Genomic DNA, 20373 nt, shown 5'->3' on the forward strand with positions numbered 1-20373 from the left:
AGGCTCACGACTTAGGTGTTATCAAAAATGAAAAAGTGAAATAATAATTGCTAGAGGCTCGGTAAAAAGACAATAATAATAATAGAACTGTGAAGTAATTCAAACATTTTAGAAAGCACTTTATAGACAGCAAAACTATAATAGTGGGAGATCTCAACCTTGCACTCTCAGAACTAGATAAATCAAACCACCAAATAAATAGGAAAGCAATTAAAGAGGTAAAATAGAACACTAGAAAAGTTAGGTATCTTTGGAGAAAACTAAATGGAGACAGAAAGGGGTACACTTTCTTTTCGGCAGTTCATGGAACCTATACAAAAATTGACCATATATTAGGACATAAAAACCTCATACTCAATGCAGAAAGGCAGCAATAGTAAATGCATCCATTTCAGATCACAATGCAACAAAAATTACATTCAATAAAAAGTCAGGGGAAAATAGACCAAAAAATAATTGGAAACTAAATAATCTCATGATAAAGAATGATTGGGTGAAACAGCAAATCAAAGACACAATTAACAATTTCACCCAAGACAATGACAATAATGAGACGACATACCAAATGTGTGGGATGCAGACAAAGTGGTAATAAAGGGAAATTTTATATCTCTAGAGGCCTACTAGCATAAAATAGAGAAAGAGAAGGTCAATGAATTAGGCTTGCAAATAAAAAAGCTAGAAAAAGAGCAATTTAAAAACCCCCAGTTAAACACTAAACTTGAAATTCTAAAAATAAAAGAGATTCATAAAACTGAAAGTTAAAAAGCTATTGAATTAATAAATAAAGCTAAGAGTTGGTTCTATGAAAAAAACAACAAAATAGATAAACCCCTGGTAAACTTGATTAGAAAAAGGAAAGAGGAAAATCAAATTGTTAGTCTTAAAAATGAAAAGGGAGAACTTGCCACTGATGAAGAGAAAATTAGAACAATAATTAGGAGTTACTTTGCCCAACTTTAAGCCAATAAATTTGACAACTTAAATGAAATGGATGAATACCTTCAAAAATATAGCTTGCCCAGATTAACAGAGGAAGAAGTAAATTGGTTAAACAGTCTCATTTTAGAAAAAGAAATAGAATAAGCTATTAATCAACTCCCTAAGAAAAAATCCCCAGGACCAGATAAATTTACATGTGAATTCTACCAACCATTTAAAGAACAATTAACTCCAATGCTATATAAACTATTTGAAAAAATAGGGATTGAAGGAATCCTACACCAAATTCCTTTTATGACAGACATGGTACTGATACCTACACCATGTAACCTAAACCTAAAAAGTAGGACGAAAACAGAGAAAGAAAATTATAGACCAATTTCCCTAATGAACATCGTTGCAAAAATCTTCAATAAAATCACTAGCAAAAAGATTACAGAAAATCATCCCTAGGATAATACACCATGACCAAGTAGGATTTATGCCAGGAATGCAGGGCTGGTTCAATATTAGGAAAACTATTAACATAACTGACTATCTCAATAACCAAACTGACAAAAATCATATGATCATCTCAACAGATGCAGAAAAGGCATTTGATAAAATCCAACATCCATTCCTATTAAAAACACTGGACAATACAGGAATAAATGGACTTTTCCTTAAAATAGTAGCATCTATTTAAAACCATCAGTAAGCATCATATGTAATAGTGATAAACTGGAACCATTCCCGTAAGATAAGGGTGAAAAAAAGGTTGCCCACTATCACCATTACTATGCAATATTGTATTAGAAATGATAGTTTCAGCAATAAGAGATGAAAAAGAGATTAAAGGAATTAGAGTAGGTAATGAAGAAACCAAATTATCACTCTTTGCAGATGATATAATGGCATACTTAGAGAACGCCAGAGATTCTACTAAAAAGCTATTAGAAATACTCCACAACTTCAGCAAAGTTGCAGGATACAAAATAAATCCACATAAATCCTCAACATTTTTATACATCACTAACAAAATCCAATAGCAAGAGATACAAAGAGAAATTCCATTTAAAATAACTGTCGATAGTATAAAATATTTGGGAATCTATGTGCCAAAAGAAGTCAAGAACTATATGAGCAAAGCTAAAAAACACTTTCCACACAATTAAAGTCAGACCTAAATAATTGGAAAAATATTAAGTGCTCTTGGATAGGCCAAGTAAATATAATAAAGATGACAATACTACTTAATCTATTCATTTAGTGCTATACCAATCAGACTCCCAAGAAACTATATTAAGGACCTAGAAAAAATAACAACAAAATTCTTATGGAAGAACAAAATCAAGAATTTCAAGGGAACTAAAAAAAAAAAATCAAATGAAGGTGGCCTAATTGTACCTAAAACTATATTATAAAGCAGCAGTCACCAAAATCATTTGGTATTGATTAAGAAATAGACTAGTTGATCAGTGGGTTCACAGGACACAATAGTCATTAACTATAGCAATCTAGTGTTTGACAAACCCAAAGACCCAAACTTTTGGAATAAAAATTCACTATTTGACAAAAACTGCTGGGAAAATTGGAAATTAGTATGGCAGAAACGAGGCATGGACCCACACTTAACACCGTACACCAATATAAGATCAAAATGGTTTCATAATTTAGGCATAAAGAATGAGATTATAAATAAATTAGAAGAACATAGAATAGTTTACCTCTCAAATTTGTGGAGGAGGAAGGAATTTGTGCCCGAAGAAGAACCAGAAATCATTATTGATCACAAAATAGAAAATATTGATTATATCAAGTTAAAAAGGTTTTGTACAAACAAAACTAATGAAGACAAGATTAGAAGGGAAGCAATAAACTGGAAAAACATTCTTATAGTCAAAGGTTCTGATAAAGACCTCATTTCCAAAATATATAGAGAACTGACTAATTTATAAGAAATCAAGCCACATTCTCCAATTGATAAAGGATCAAAGGTTATGAACAGCCAATTTTCAGATGATTAAATTGAAACTATTTCTACTCATATGAAAAGTGTTCCAAATCATTATTGATCAGAGAAATGCAAATTAAGACAACTCTGAAATACCACTACACACCTTCAGATTGGCTAAGATGACAGGAAAAGATAATGACAAATGTTGGAGGGGATGATGGAAAACTGGGACACTGATGCATTGTTGATGGAGTTGTGAATGGATCCAACCATTCTGGAGAACAATTTAGAACTATAATCAAAAAGTTATCAAGCTGTACATAGTGTTTGAGACACCATTGGGCTTATATCCCAAAGAGATATTATAGAAGGGAAAGAGACCTGTATGTGCAAAAAATGTTTGTGGCAGCCCTTTTTTGTAGTAGCTAGAAACTAGAAACTGAATGGATGCCCATCAATTGGAAAATGACTGAATAAATTATGGTATATGAATGTTATGGAATATTACTGTTCTGTAAGAAATGACCAGCAGGATGAATACAGAGAGGCTTGGAGAGACTTATATGAACTGATACTAAGTGAAATGAGCAGAAACAGGAGATCATTATACACTTCATCAACAATACTACTATATGAGGATCAATTCTGATGGAAGTGACTATCTTTGGCAATGAGAGGATCCAATTCAGTTCCAACTGATAAGTGATGAACAGAACCAGCTACACCCAGAGAAAGAACACCGAGAAATGAGTGTGGACTGCTTGCATTTTTGTTTTTCTTCCCAGGTTATTTGTACCTTTCTAAATCTGATTTTTCTTGTGCAACAAGAGAAGTGTATAAATATGTACACATATATTGTATTTAATATATACTTTGACATGTTTAACATGTATGAGACTGCCTGCCATCTAGGGGAGGAGGTGGAGGGAAGGAAGGGAAAAGTTGGAACAGAAGTGTTTGCAAGGGTCAATGTTGAAAAATTACCCATCCACATGTTCTGTCAATAAAAAGCTATATATAAAAAAAAAAAGAAAGCACTCTGACACTATATTTTAAAGAATTACCAAACTGTATGTATTATTTGATCAATATATTACCACACCACTGAGACCAAAGAATAAGTGCTGAGAATGGTTAAACAATTTTGGTGTGTTAATTTAATAAAATATCACTGCATTGTGAAATGATTAAAAGGGGAATTTTTATATGAACTTTTGTGGAATAGAATTAAACAAAACCAGGAGAATAATTTATAAACAACTTTGAAAGGAAATTTAATTCAAAGGAAAACAACTATGCAAGACCTAAGAACTATAATCAACATAATGATCAATCACAAATTTATAAAGACTAATAATATAATGTTCTCTTTTTAAAAAACTTTCAATTTTATTAGTTTCTTCACATTGGTAAAGATCTTGGCTTAGTTCTTTTTCTACTTTTTAAAATTGCATGTCCAATTAAGCAATCCATTTCCATTCTTTCTCTTTTAATTCATATCAGCACTTACAGATATACATTTTCCCCTAAGCAAATACTGTTTCACTTGCATCCAATGAATTTTTGGCATATTGTTGCCATACTTTAATAAAATTATTGATTGTTTCTATGATTTCTTCTATGACTCACTATTCAGAATTAGTTTTCAATTAATTTTTAATTTAGACTTTCTTTTATTGAATGTAATTTTTATTATGTTGCGATCTGGAATGAGTGCATTTCACATTCTGCTGTTCCATATTTGTCTGTGAGGGTTTTATGCCCTGATATATGGTCAATTTTTGTGGTAGTATTATGCTTACTTAAGAAAAAAGTACACTCCTTTCTATTCCCATTCAATTTTCTCCAAAGATCTATCATATCTAATGTTTCTAAGATTTCTATCCTTCTCTCTAATTTCTTTATTAAAAATCTATTTTGGTTAGATTTATTTAGTTCTAAGAGCCAAAGTACTGCATAATTTTACTATTTCCTGCTGTAATTCATTTAACTTTTCTTTTTAAGAATTTGGTTACACTAAATAAAAAAAAAAAAGGTGCTTTAAATCACTTTTGATTAGAGAAACGCAAATTAAGAAAACTTTTTGGTATCACTTAACACCTCTCAGATTGGCTAAGATGACAGGAAAGGATAATGATGAATGTTGCAACAGATGTGGGAAAACTGAGACACTACTGCATTATTGGTGGAGTTGTGAACTGATCCAACCCTTATGGAAAGAAATTTGGAAGTATGCCCAAAGGCCTATAAAACTGTGTTTATTCTTCTAATCAGCAATGTCTCTATTGGATCTGTATCCCAAAGAGATTATAAAAGAAGGAAAAAGTCCCATATTTTCAAAATGTAAGTAGCAGCTCTTTTTGTAATGAAAAGAACTAGAAATGGAGTGACTGCCCATCAATTGGGGAATGGCTAAATAAGTTATGGTATAACCATTCCCAGTAAGATCAAGAGTGAAACAAGGTTGCCCACTATCACCATTACTAGTCAACATTGTATTAGAAATGCTAGCTTCAACAATAAGAGTTGAGAAAGAGATTAAAGGAATTAGAGGAGGTAATGAGGAAACCAAATTATCACTCTTTGCTGATGATATGATGGGAGAACTCCAGAGATTCTATTAAAAAGCTATTAAACACCTTTAGCAAAATTGCAGGACAAAAAATAAATCCACATAAATCCACAGTATTTTTATATATCACTAACAAAATCCAACAGTTAGAGATACAAAGAGAAATTCCATTTAAAGTAACTACCAATAGTATAAAATATTTGGGAATCTATCTGCCAAGAGAAAATCAGGAACTATATGAGCAAAACTACAAAACACTTTCCACACAAATAAAGTCAGATCTAACCAACTGGAAAATATTAAATACTCTTGGATAGGGTGAGCAAATATAATAAAGATGACAATACTACCTAAGCTAATCTACTTATTTAGCGCTATACGAATCAGACTTCCCAAAAACAATTTTAATGACCTAGAAAAAACAACAAAAGAAAAAACAAAAGGTCAAGAATTTCAAGGGAACTAATGAAAAACAAATTAAATGAAGATAGCCTGGCTATGTACCACATCTAAAATTATAAAGGAGTGGTTACCAAAACCATTTGGTATTGGCTAAAAAATAGACTAGTTGATCAGTGGAATAGGTTAGGTTCAAAAGACAAAATAATCAATAACTTTAATAATCTAGCATTTGACAAACCCAAAGACCCCAACTTTTGGGATAAGAACTCACTGTTTGACAAAAATTGCTGGGAAAATTGGGAATTAGTATGGCAGAAACTAGGCATTGACCCACACTTAACACCGTACACCAAGATAAGGTCAAAATGGGTTCATGATCTAGGCATAACGAATGAGATTATAAATAAATTAGAACAACATAGAATAGTTTACCTCTCAGACCTGTGGAAGAGGAAAGAATTTATGACCAAAGAAGAAGAAGAGATCATTATTGATCACAAAATAGAAAATTTTGATTATATCAAATTGAAAAGTTTTTGTACAAACAAAACTAATTCAAACAATAATCTTTGTCTGAAGAGAAGCAATAAATTGGGAAAAAATTTTCACAATCAAAGGTTCTGATAAAGGCCTCATTTCCAAAATATATAGAGAACTGTCTCTAATTTATAAAAAATCAAGCCATTCTCCAATTGATAAATGGTCAAAGGATATGAACAGACAATTCTCAGACGAAGAAATTGAAACTATTTCTAGCCATAAGAAAAGATGCTCCAAATCATTATTAATCAGAGAAATGCAAATTAAGACAACTCTGAGATACCACTACATATCTGTCAGATTGGCTAGAATGACAGGGAAAGATAATACAGAATGTTGGAGGGGATGTGGGAAAACTGGGACACTGATACATTGTAGGTGGAATTGTGAATACATCCAGTCATTCTGGAGAGCGATTTGGAATTATGCTCAAAAAGTTATCAACTGTGCATACCCTTTGATCCAGCAGTGCTACTACTGGGCTTATATCCCAAAGAGATCTTAAAGAAGGGAAAGGGACCTGTATGTGGCAAGAATGTTTGTGGCAGTCCTCTTTGTAGTGGCCAGAAACTGGAAACTGAGTGGATGCCCATCAATTAGAGAATGGCTGAATAAATTGTGGTATATGAATATTATGGAATAATTGTTCTGTAAGAAATGACCAGCAGGACAATTTCAGATAGACCTGGAAAGACTGACATGAACTGATGCTGAATGAAATGAGCAGGACCAGGAAATCATTATATACTTCAACAACAACACAATATGATGATCAATTCTGATGTACATGGCCATATCCATCAATGAGATGAACCAAATCGGTTCTAATAGAGCAGTAATGAATTAACCAGCTACACCCAGTGAAAGAATTCTGGGAAATGAGTATGAACCACTACATAAAATTCCCAATAAATGTAGAAATATTCTTATTCTTTTTTTTTAATTTAATAGCCTTTTATTTACAGGTTATATGTATGGGTAACTTTACAGCATTAACAATTGCCAAACCTCTTGTTCTAATTTTTCACCTCTTATCCCCCACCCCCTTCCCCAGATGGCTAACAGTAGATGTTAAATATATTAAAATATAAATTAGATACACAATAAGTATACATGGCCAAACCGTTATTTGCTGTACAAAAAGAATCAGACTTTGAAATATTGTACAATTAGCTTGTGAAGGAAATCAAAAATGCAGGTGGGCATAAATATAGGGATTGGGAATTCAATGTAATGGTTTTTAGTCATCTCCCAGAGTTCTTTCTCTGGGTGTAGCTGGTTCAGTTCATTACTGCTCTATTGGAAATGATTTGGTTGATCTCATTGCTGAGGATGGCCAGGTCCATCAGAACTGGTCATCATATAGTATTGTTGAGTATTGTTGTTGAAGTATATAATGATCTCCTGGTCCTGCTCATTTCACTCAGCATCAGTTCGTGTAAGTCTCTCCAGGCCTTTCTGAAATCATCCTGTTGGTCATTTCTTACAGAACAATAATATTCCATAATATTCATATACCACAATTTATTCAGCCATTCTCCAACTGATGGGCATCCACTCAGTTTCCAGTTTCTAGCCACTACAAAGAGGGCTGCCACAAACATTCGTGCACATACTGGTCCCTTTCCCTTCTTTATGATCTCTTTGGGGAAATATTCTTATTCTATAAGAAATGATGAGCAAACTGATTTTAGAAAAGCCTGGAAAAATTTACATGAACTGATACTAAGTGAAGTGAGCAGAATATGGTACAGTAATAAGATTATGTGATGATCTACTGTGATGTACTTGACTCTGTTTAAACAATGAGGTGAGTCAAGGCAATTCTAACAGTCTTGGGATGGAAAATGACCTCCAAATGCAGAGAGAGAATTGTGGAGACTGAATGTGGAATAAAACATAGTATTTTCACCTTTTTGTTGTTGTTTGCTTGAGTTTTTTTATATACTTTTTCATGGTTTTTGTTTTTTTTTGTTTTTTTTGCACATCATGAACAATGAAAATATGTTTAGAAGAATTGTACATGGTTAACTTATATCAGATTGTTTGCTTTCTTGGGGAGGAGGGAAGGGAGATAAGAAGGAGAAAAATTTGGAAAACAAGGTTTTTGCAAAGGTGAATGCTGAAAACTACCTTTGCATGTATTTGAAAAAATAAAATACTATTAAAATGAAAAAAATGTTAATTGAGGAAAAAACGAATTTAGTTACTCTGCCATTTGTGCATATATGTTTAGAACTTATATTATTTCATTGTCTATGGCACTTTTTTTTTTAGCAAACTGTAATTTCCTTATCTCTTTTAATTAGATCTATCTTTGCTTCCCCCCTCCCCCCTGCCAGATTATAATTACTACCTCTGATCCTTTAATAATTCTCAGCTAAAGAGTATCAATAGATTCTTATCCAGCCTCTTCTGTATCTTACTGTTTCAGTTATGCTTCCTAATGTTGTGCCACAGTTCCCTTTTATTGTCCTGACTCAAATTTCCCTAATTGTCCAGCCTCAGTTTCCCTAAATTGTTCTGCCTCAGTTCCTAATTATTCTGCTCAATTTTGCAACACTATCCCTCCCTCCTAATCATCATAATCCAGATAAGAAGAAAGACCTTCTATCTTAGACATCATGACTCCAGACTTTCCCTACTTATCAGAATGCCCAATCCAGTGCATCTCCCCATTCTGTCATTGTTTTTCTCAATCCCAATTTATCAGGATGTCCAGTGCTCCCACCACCCTGTCAGAACCAGATTGATAGTCCCTTCCTGCTCTCAGTGCTCTGACACCGCCCCTGCCTCAGTCTACCCCCTGGTAGCTTGGAGCCGTGTGTGTGTGTGTGTGTGTGTGTGTGTGTGTTTAAAATTGAGAATTCATATTGGCTGCTGGATTCTTGGAGAAGATAGTCTCATTCAACCCTGGGATCAAACCATGAATCCATTTGGTCCCAGTAAATCTCTTCCTTTCAATAAAATATTAAAAACTCTCTAATCTCTATCTTGTCTCAGTTTCTCTGGCATTTATCTGGCATTAGACTATAAACAATACTTTGTTGCATTCTCATTTCTAATCCATTCTGCTATTCCATTTTTAGATAAATTCATCCCATTTAGATTCACAGTTATGATTACTTTCTATGTATTTCCCTCCATCTTTTTTTTTCTCTTTTTATTTTCTCTTTTTACTCTATCCCTCCTCAAAAGTTCATTTTGGGTTCTGACCACTGCCTCCCAAAATCCACCCTCCCTTTTGTAACTCTTCCCTTCTCTTATCCTGTTCCATTCCTATTTCCCAGTTAGGTAAGACAGATTTCTATATACAACTGAGCGTATATATATTATTCCCTCTTTGAACCAATTCCAATAAGAGTAAAGTTCAAGCACTGCCCACTATCATCCTTCCATTTTCCCCTCCATTGTAAAACCTTCTCCTTAAACAGCTTTTTTAAGTGAGATAATTTTCTACATTCTTCCTCTCTCTTCCCTCTTCTCCTAGCATATCCTTTTTTGTGGTGTTCTCTTCTTTTATATAATATGATCGTTCTCTCTGGGAGCAGGTTTCTTAGGGAGGTTTTCTGGAGGCAGCCTTAGTTGCAGTTGAAAGTATTAATCACTCCAAAATGCAACCAGCTGATTAAAATGTAAACGTTTATTTTCTCCTTCCAAAATAGCCCGGTAAGTTTTTCTTAGAGGTCTATCTTTCTGCTTGGTTCCAAGAGCTCTTGCAGCTTTGTCCTTTGCTTCTGCCTCTGCTTCCTTCAGCCTCCAGCCAGCACAAAGCTTTCCAGTATTTCCAAGGAGAGGTATTATTTAAGGAGTGATGTAGTTACTGATTTTCTCTTTAAACAGAAAAGAATCCTGCATCCCTGCAGCCATAAGTGCTAGTGTTTCTCCTGGTTCTGAACTTTAACTGGTCCCGTGCTCTCCTGCAGTCACAAACACTAAATTACCTCTCTACTCTGAAAATGTGACAAGGGCCTATATTATCTTTTGGCCAAAAACACTAGTCCTCTTCTTTGCCCTGTAACTGCATATGGTCAACGTAACAGGGTCCTGAGAGTAGTGTTAGTTAAGGGACTTGTATTTTCTTGTAATTTCTTTCTGATCATTTGCCCAATCTCCTTACCATCTCAATATTAAGAGTTCCCAAACTTGCTGTTGTGGTTTTCAAAACTAACTTCAATTGTGTTCTCTCTTTATATTACATTCCTTACAGCCTTTGTCAACATTAAATAAGACAGTATATTTCATCAGAAGAATTGATAATGGGGAGAGAAGTGGACAAAGTGAATTTATGGTTGTTGTTTTTTCAACCTCAAGGGTAAGGGGGCAGGAGTGGAGAGGGGGGAGCACAGAAGAAAAGTAATGTGGAAACATTAAGAAAGGGATTAGGGCATTAAAAAAAAAAAAAAAAAAAACTAATTTTAAGCTTCAGCAATACCACAGCAGGATAGCCATATCCTGCTGATAACCATAATAGGATCTATAAAGAGAATCAAGAGAGAATACAGACTGAAAAAACACTTCAGAAGTTAAAAAAAAAAAAAAAAAAACTTGTGGCACTTTAGGAGACAGCTTGATACAAGAGAAAAAACTCTGGATGTGCACACAGAGATCTTGGTTCAAGTTCAGACTCTGCTAATAATTAGCCATGATGATTCCAGGGCCAGAGACTTTTAAGTTTCTAAGCCTCAATTTCCTCATTTCAACCACATAGAATAAATATAGGCAACACCACCAAAGTAATTTCTGAAAGAAAGTAACAATAAAAATATAGATTGAAAAATAACACTAACTATAGAAGCCAATTAGGTTTTATATAACCACATTCGGGAGAAAAGGTCTGGCTTATCATCAGCCTAAAGCAAACAGTACTTGTACTTTCTACGGTCAATGAGAAAAGCATTTATGTAGAGTATCATAATATTATCTTCTAAGGAGACCAAGAAAAACACATCACTAGTGAGAAACATGCTTGGAAAGCTGAAGTGATTAGCTTAAATATAAACCAATGTCTTTTAAAAGTTATTTACAAAGTCCATGCACTCAACCTTTCCAACATTCTATACATAAAAAGCCCTATTTGGCAAAGACACAGATATCAATTTACATTATTTGTAAAATACTTCTCTCTAAGAATCTTTAAATTGTCTTTCTTCAGTCAATATATTGAGGAAGACATAAAAACACTATGAAAATCAACTGCCAAAATCTAAATTGGATATATGATATGAAAATTCCAAATTACAGATTGAATGACAGTCAACTTCAGTTCTAAAATGCATTTATTTTGATAGCAGATCTATTTCATCAATATATTTTCTGATCAAGCACAATCAAAACCAAAACAGAACATTTCTGAAGTCTATGTAAAATGAAGAAAAGGAAAGATATCTGGCCAAACAAGGACATCAGAGCTCCCAGCTTGCCAAACATCACTATTATCTTTAGAATGGGAAGCCAGCCAAAACCACAAGCCCTGTTTATGGTTGTTGGAGGATTCGCTAGCTAGGCTAGAGGTGTTAAAACTTTGATAAGCCTAAAGTCCTCATCCATATTCGTTGATCTCCACAGCTCAGAGGAAAACAAGAATATTCTTGTCTCTGCTTTACTACAATTGGCTTCCATAAACTCCTCCCAATGCCCAGAGAAAGGAAATAGGTTTTCCAAAGGTTCTATGTAAGAGAGAAAATGAAATCACTAGGGTTACAAAATTTATGGAGCCCTCATTAAAGAATATTAAGCTTAATGAAGTTTTTTAAATTCCCAGAGACATTTCCTCACATTTAAATGTCATTAAATAAAGGGGGAAAAATCCTTTTTAAAATGTTCAATGGAGAAGGAAGGGATTTTAAGTAGTTTCTTACCGAAGTAGAGAGAAGACATCATATGAATTACGAACACAGTTCTGATCTACCTGGAGAAGACTGCTCTTCTGGGTCTTTGAACAACCCTGAAAGACATCAATCAACAAGTCAAATAAACAATGACCTCAAATTCTCCTTTTAATTCAAAAACTGCAACCTTCTATGTATAGGATAAAATACACAATACTTTACCTGGTATTCAAAACTTTTCAAAATCTGGCTCTAACCTACATCTTCACCATTATTTTACATCATTTTAAATTCTAGACCAAATGTACTAATTCCCAGATTTCTTCCTTACCTAAGGTGCTCTACAGAACAAAACATCAGCTTTTAAAAACACTAATGTACTATAAGTGATTTTATGTGACGCTTTAAACACCACATTCTCCAAAGATTCAAAATTGTGGACAACTCAAAAATCAATTGACAGGGACCACAAGGTATATAAGCAGGCTTAAGTCTATCTTCAAAAATAATCAATACTCTAGAAGTATAGTTAAAGACTATTACTCAGGAAATGTTTTAACAGGGGGGAAAAAAGAAAGAGAAAGGCTGATTACAATAAGAGATTATTAAAAAATTAAATGGGTGGTAATAAGAAAATAATGTTACAATGATAACCAACTCTTGTTGGGTATTAAAGAATAGGAGGGAAATAAGTCTATAGAGGAGATAGTGGTTTTAACTTGAAAAATAGTCATTAATTCCAAATCAATACTAAGCAGTTGCATACTTCTCATATAAATGAATGATATGATTAATATTCTTTTTAGAGGAACTGTCAGACATATTCATGGACAATCAAATCACTTACACACACAAACATATACCCCATAGTACCTAGAGGCAAGTAGTGTATTAAAAACTGGAATGGGAATGAAGAGTCCAAATAAAAATTCCTACTTTGATATAAATTAGCAATATATCTCTAGACAAGTCATTTACCTTCTTAGGCCAATGTTTTTTCATTTGCAAAATGAAGGGGTTAGGGTAGATAATCTCTAAGATCTCTCTTCCAGCTCCAATATTTTTTCACTATATGCACACCTAAGGAAATTATTAAAGTATCTTTTCTGCTTTGCAAATGACATTCTTGAAATGGGCTAGAAGGCATGTTATCAATACCATCTAATTTCACCAAATGAAAAGTTCCAAAAGATATTTGATAAAGGATTTTGATGGGAAAAAAAATAATTCATTTATCTGTCACTGAATTACCTCTGTGAGATTCTGACAGATTTGTCAGAATACCAAAGAACCTTAGTTCTTTTAAGTGTACATCATTTAAATTTCCTCAAAGATCCCAGGCCTACTACTCAGTCCTCTTATAAATAAGAGAACAGTAGTCAGCAATCAGGACCAAGTACATCTACAGAGCTTAAGAACTAGAAGCCAATAGAAAACTGAGTTGATTTCAGTTACTCTGTCTCTACTGTCGCAGCACCGTATCTACAGCATTGAGGAAAGGCAATTTTAAGAAATGCAACCACACATTTTGGTGGATTTCTGAATTGTGAGCAAGTACAAGACCGATATTTTAGAATAAGGAATAAACATTCTCTCATGTATTTGACTTTCTTTTAAATGTCTTGTTTTTCCATTTTATCTGAAAATACAGATACAATACCATTCCCCAAAAAGATAAATGGTCAAAGGATATGAATAAACAGTTCTTCAAAAAAAGAAATGCAAAGTATTTTTAGAGGAGTTGCCAGACATATCCATGGACAATTAAATCACACACACACACACACACACACACCCACACACACCTATATATACCCCATAGTACCTAGAGACAGAAACTGTATTGAAAAAGAGTATTGGAATGGGAACAAATAGAAGTTCCTACTTTGATATGAATATACATACATCAATTGGGGAATGGTTACATAAATTGTGGTACATGAATATAATGGAATACTACTGCACTGTGAAAATTGATATGTGTGTTGAATATAGGAAAAGCTATGCGAACTGATGCAAAGTGAAATAAACTGAGCCAAGAAAACAGCACACATAGTAATTATAACAATCTAAATAGAAGGAACAATGACTCATCAAAAAATCAGAAGTAAATATAACAAAAATATAAAGATCAAGTGGGACTTGAATGAAGAGATATGAGAAGACACTCCTAATCTACTCCTTTGTGCAGTTGGAGATTCACAGGTATTATACATTGCACATGTTTCTAGATTGTCAATATATCATTCAGTTGTGATCAACTTTTTTCTCCTCTCTTAAAAAAAAATTACTATTTGTCATTTGGGATAGCTCTTAGGGAGGGGTGAGGAGAGCGATATATGGGAGAGTATGATATTATCAGAAACAGAAAACATCAGTAATGTTATTTAAAACAACAAAATCAATCTCATACTCAAGAGACTGGTTAAAATGACAAAAGCAAAAAAAGATCAAAGCGAAAGGCCTAAGAAATACAAGTACATTAATGCTCTTTTTGTAGAGTTGTGAATAATCCAACCATTCTGGAAAGCAATGTGGAACTAGGCCCCCAAAATTATCCAACCACAAAGAGATCAAAGAAAGAGAAAAAGGACCAATGGGTATAAAAAATATTTAAAGTAATTCTTTTTGTGGTGACAAAGAATTGAAAATTAAGGCAGTGTTTATTAACTGACAAATGGCCAAACAAGTTATAGTTACATGAATTCGATAAAATACTATTGTAGTATTAAAAATGATGGTTTCAGAAAAGCCTATAGTGACTTCTATGAACTGATCCAAAGCCAAGTGAAAAGAATAAGAACAATTTACATCATAGCAATATTGTAAAGATAATCAACTTTCAAAGACTTAATAGCTCTGATCAATAAAATGACCAAACACAATTCTAAAGGACTCATGATGAAACATGTTAACCATCTCAAGAGCAGAAGCTGATGGACTCACAGAATGCAGATTGAAACCAAATTCTTCTCTTTTTCTTATTCTTTGACATGGATAATGCAGAAATTTGTTCTGCATAACTATACGTATTTGTAACTATACATATTTATAAGCCTTCTTAAGGGGTTAGGGAAGAAAAGAATTTGGAATTAAAAACAAAATAAAAATGAATTTAAAAATAAAAATAACCCCAACAAAGTTATCCATTATTTGCTTCAAAACTTGTGAAAAGATTCAGACCAAAATAAAAAGCATTTTTTTCAAATGATTTTCCTATAGCCCAGATACTAGGTCCCTCATCATACTGGATGGTTGTTCTACTACTCTAGAGACTTTACAATTTATTAATGTCCTACATAACATGTGGCATCTCAAACTAAACAAAATGCTTTTTGTCTGACAAAGGCAAAGAATAACAGGAATATCACCTCATTTTCTGTACCACATCCTTCTCTTAATGCAGCCTGAAATCACATTAGCTCTTTGTACTGCCAGGTCCTGTACCCTTCTTAATGCAGTCTGAAATCACTTTAGCTCTTTACATTGCTAGGTCATACTGCTAATTCTTGCTGCCCCTTCTTCCAGATAGGTTTTTTTTTTTCCATAGAAAATGTTATCTAGTCATTTTAATTCAAATATTTGACTTTACATTTTGGATCCTGATTGTTATCCAATGTGCTATTCACTTCTCAATTTTAGTCATCTAAGACTTTGGTAAGCATGCCACTTAACTGTTCCCTTCATGTCATGGATAAAAATGTCAAATAGCATAAAAAACAAATATTTCTTAAGTAACTGTCATATTCATGGCACCACCCTATGAATCCTGGTGCATTTCCATGAAGACCTCCTTCAAACTTAACATGGAATGACTACTCAACCAATTCCAAATGTACTTTACTAATTAGTAACAGCCAATATTTATGTGATGACAAATATATGCTAAGAGTTTTACAAATATTATTGTATTTGATTCTCATGACAAACCTGGTAGATAGGCCCTGTATTATCCCTATTTCTACAGGTGAGAAAACTGAGGCATAGTTCTTAAATATCTTGCCCAGGGTCATATTAGTATCTGAAGCCAGATTTTAACTCAAAAGATGTCTTCCTGACTCCAGTTCCAGTGCTCTATCTACCACGCTACCTAGATGCCCCTAATAAATGTACTTATCTCACAGAATCTAGAACATATGTCTGAATCTTGTCCCCCCCCCCCAAAAAAAAGCATGTAATTGTGACAAAAGCTTTGCTAAACCATTTGGTAATGTTTAACATATATTGGATTACTTGCCATCTAGGGGAAAAGTTGGAGAGAAGAAGGGGGAAAATTGCAATACAAGGTTTGGCAAAGGTTAATGTTGAAAAACTATCCATGAGTTTGTTTCGAAAATTAAAAAACTTTAATTAAAAAAATAAACCATTTGGTAAACTATTGTTAGAAATTAAAGTCAAGGCATATAAATAAATCACCACCATAAACTGAAGTCTATTATCTTATTCTTTCTAAAAAAATATTTTTTTAATGATGAAATTTTCCTTTCTTTATTACTGTAATATCTTTCTCATTCTTCATAATCTTTCAAAAGTCACTAATAGTAGCTCACTAATCACACTGGCCAGTTTTTCAAATATTCTGGGATCTTGTTCCTCTAAGAGATTAACAATTTCAGGATTCAATTAGATATTTTCTTACTATAACCTTAAATAACTAGGATTTCAACTATTAGCCATTTTTGTTGTACTTTTCCCATTTAAAAAAAAATTCTCTATTGGACAAAATGAAAACAAAATAGTCAAACAGCTGTTACCTTTACTTCATCACTACTTATAATGACCTCACCTAAACAAAGTACTAATCACTTCTTTTAATTTTATCAAGATCCTTTCTCCAACCCTGACACCCCCACCCCCATCCCCACCCCCCACCCCCACCCCTACCCCCACCCCCACTGTAGTATTCACTGCTAGCCTCAACTCATCCTGAGATTTGGCACTCCTGACAATATTCTTTTTTTTTTTTTTAAACTCTTTTATTTTTCCCCAGTTACACATAAAAAAACATTTCCCCCCTGGTTGTACATGTACATTCTTTTTTCTTTCTTTTTTAAAAAATATTTCCTTATGAATCATGTTGGGAGAGAAAAATCAGAACAAAAGAAAAAACCACGAGATTAAAAAAAAAAAGAAGAAAAAAAAGTGAACATAGGATGTGTTGATGGCATTTTCCATCCAAAGTATATTGGGATTAACTTGAACCACTGAGAAGAACCAAGTCTGTTATAGCTGATCATGGAACAATCTTGCTATTACAGTGAATAATGTATTCTTGGTTCTGCTTGTTTTGCTGAGCATCAATTTGTGTAAATCTTTCCAAGCCTTTCTAAAATGAGCTTGCTCATTTTTTTATAGAACAATATTCTATTACTTTCATATACCATAACTTAATCAGCCATTCCCCAATTGATGGGTATCTACTTATTTTCCAATTCTTTACCACAACAAAAAAGAGCTGCTACAAACATTTTTGCACATGTGGGTTCTTTTCACTCTTTTATGATTTCTTTGGAATACAGATCCAATAGTGGCATGCTGGGTCAAGTGACTACTGGAGCACTCACTGCCCCTAAAGGGTACAGTCATTTATATTTCAGCAATCAATTTTTCCTAGTTGATTAAAAAGATGTCCAAAATAGAAATTTTCTTCATCATTTCTTCCACCTTGTAAAAGAAGAAATTATCATATCACTAAATGAAGCCAAGAATTTATTAAATGTTTTGTTTTTTAAACAAAAAAAGCTCCAGCAGAACAAATGTCCTGATAACTATAGTTACCCATAACAATTTTACTATACCTTAAAGGAATATTTACATGTTTCCTGAGGTTCTCATCTATTTAATCTTTCTTCCCAGATATTTCCATGAAAATAACATGTCTACCTTTTCCCAATTTCTGTCAACTATCATCCACCCCACTCCACCTCTTATCCCAGTCCTGGATTTCCTCATATAAGTATAGTTTTTTAACATTCAATGCTACTTCACCTTCCCTTGTATCCATGCTCTATCTTTTTAATAAGGCATATCCTTCTATATCCATATTTCAGGAATAAGTTCTATCCCACTAAATCACAATCATATGTATAAGGTCAGATTTTCTATTGCCATTTGTATATCTACTATTCAATGTTTATTGAAATCTGTGCACCAAATCTGTGCACTTGCATATAAACATCTTAGATCACTTGTTTTATTATTGGCTTCCTTCTTGAATTCTGTCTCCTTTGAATTATAAGGTACCCTTTAGTCTTTTTCCTATGTTGTAGCAGTCACTTTCTTACACCATGTGGACTAGCAAACATATAATGAAGGCAGTTTCTCCCTAAGCTAACTTTTCAGTTTCAAGTTCTTTTGAATGATTTTTAAGACCTTAGGCAACTATTTTTCTCCTGGTTAAATACACTTAATCTCTTCTCAAGGGCTTATAAGTCTTACATCTTAAAACTGTGGTTTAGAAATTTAAATTTTATTCTCAGACATCAACTTCTTAATCAGATACTCACTCTGCAGATCTACCATTATCTCCCAAAGCCCCTGCTTTCAATCATCAGCAGTGCTAAAAACACCATCCATGTCCCTTAGATACTCAATTTCTTGCCAAGGACACCATAATTTCTATTAGTGTTTCATAGGCTTCTTCTGCCAGCATTGCTTATCCTCCTGTGAAGTGGGTGTGTAATGATCAGGTTTGACAAATGACACATTCCAGATATGTTCTCTGAAAAGATCGACTTCTTGCAGTGTTAATGTCAGGTCAACCAATAGCTACTTCCATCCCCTTCAGGCGGGTCAATCCTCATCTCTTCTATTGGTCCTTACTGAATATGAGCCTCTTTCTTAATGCCAAAGCTTCTTAAACTATGGGTTATGATCCACTTGGGACCACATAACTAAGTATGGGAATCATGAAAATATGATTTATTATCAGGAAATGTTTGATTTGTATACTTATTTTATATACCTATATAATCTGAGGTCACATAAAAATTTCTCCAGAAAAAAGGAATCATGAATAGAAAATGTTTAAGAAGTCCTATTTTATACTATCTATGGATCCTGATCATTACTTCTTGGAATGCTAGCAGGAGTTTTCTCCACAGTTTGCCCAGCCAGCCCTTTCCATAGAAAGGCCTCACACAAGTTACTTAGTTCTAAGTATTCAATGATCCTTCATCATCTCCTTCCTATTTGTTTTTCTACCCACTCTTCTCCCAGACTCCATAGAAGAAGAAAGGAATTAATTCTTGATTTTAGGATTGTACAAAGAGAAAAAGAAACTTACTAGTTGAGTTCTGACCTATGTTTGGCCACCAGGGTAATAAAGAGTCATTCTTTATTAATCATAATGTAGTAAAATGATCATCAATAATGTGCTTCTGAAAGACTCAAGTTTAAATGGAGAATGATTCTACCTAAAAGCCTAGGTATGTAAAGAACAATGAACAAAAACAATTTCATCTCAAATTGTTCTGATTGCATCCCAAAAAGTTCTGGTATGATGTCTCATTGTTATAAATTATTCAGAACTATGATCACCACAAAGACCAATCACCATTCTAAACCATCATCACCTGATGAATGCTACTCTCCCCCTTGGTAGAAAGGTGATGAAGTAGATGGGTAGAATGGGCAAAACATTTGTTTTCTAAAGCTATGTTTATCTGTTTCAAAGAAGAATTAGGGTAGGAAGGAAAGGTGAGATGGAATGGATAAATAATGACAGGGATACTTAAAGAAAGAAAAAAATAGCGAATCATTTTAAAAATACACAAAAGAGAGCAGAAGTTCAAAGAGGGCCATGGTATAAGCATTGGAACTATCATGTTGAATTTGAAATTAAAAAAACATTTAATTTTAAAAACATCAAGATTTCCAATTTCATATATAATTTTTTCCTATTCTCTTTATTGGGAAATGTTCATGTTTGTCAAGTTCAAAATAATAAAAATGTTTATATAGAATGTTTCCCCACTGACTAGAATCCACTATAAAAACATGAGTTTGCCATAACATCTCACATTTATATTGCATTGTAAGCTTTGCAAAATACTTTATTACCTCATTTACTGCTTTAAGTAAGTACAAGTACTGGTATTCCAAATTTATAAATGAAAAAACTAAAGACCCAGAGAACTGAGATGGTTACA

At 33.4% G+C, this 20373-nt stretch overlaps 1 protein-coding gene across 4 annotated transcripts in view; it reads right to left on the reverse strand.

Annotated features, from left to right (window-relative positions):
* UVRAG (UV radiation resistance associated) overlaps positions 1-20373 on the reverse strand; it is a 397709-nt gene that overhangs the window by 271092 nt on the left and 106244 nt on the right. For all 4 annotated transcript variants that reach the window (XM_031961363.1, XM_031961361.1, XM_031961364.1 and 1 more), the window contains one exon: positions 12254-12339. In XM_031961363.1, coding sequence (XP_031817223.1) covers positions 12254-12339 — 86 coding nt within the window. The remainder of the gene's footprint in view (positions 1-12253; positions 12340-20373) is intronic.

Source organism: Sarcophilus harrisii, chromosome 3 (genome assembly GCF_902635505.1).
Source record: "Sarcophilus harrisii chromosome 3, mSarHar1.11, whole genome shotgun sequence".
Lineage (NCBI taxonomy): Eukaryota > Metazoa > Chordata > Mammalia > Dasyuromorphia > Dasyuridae > Sarcophilus > Sarcophilus harrisii.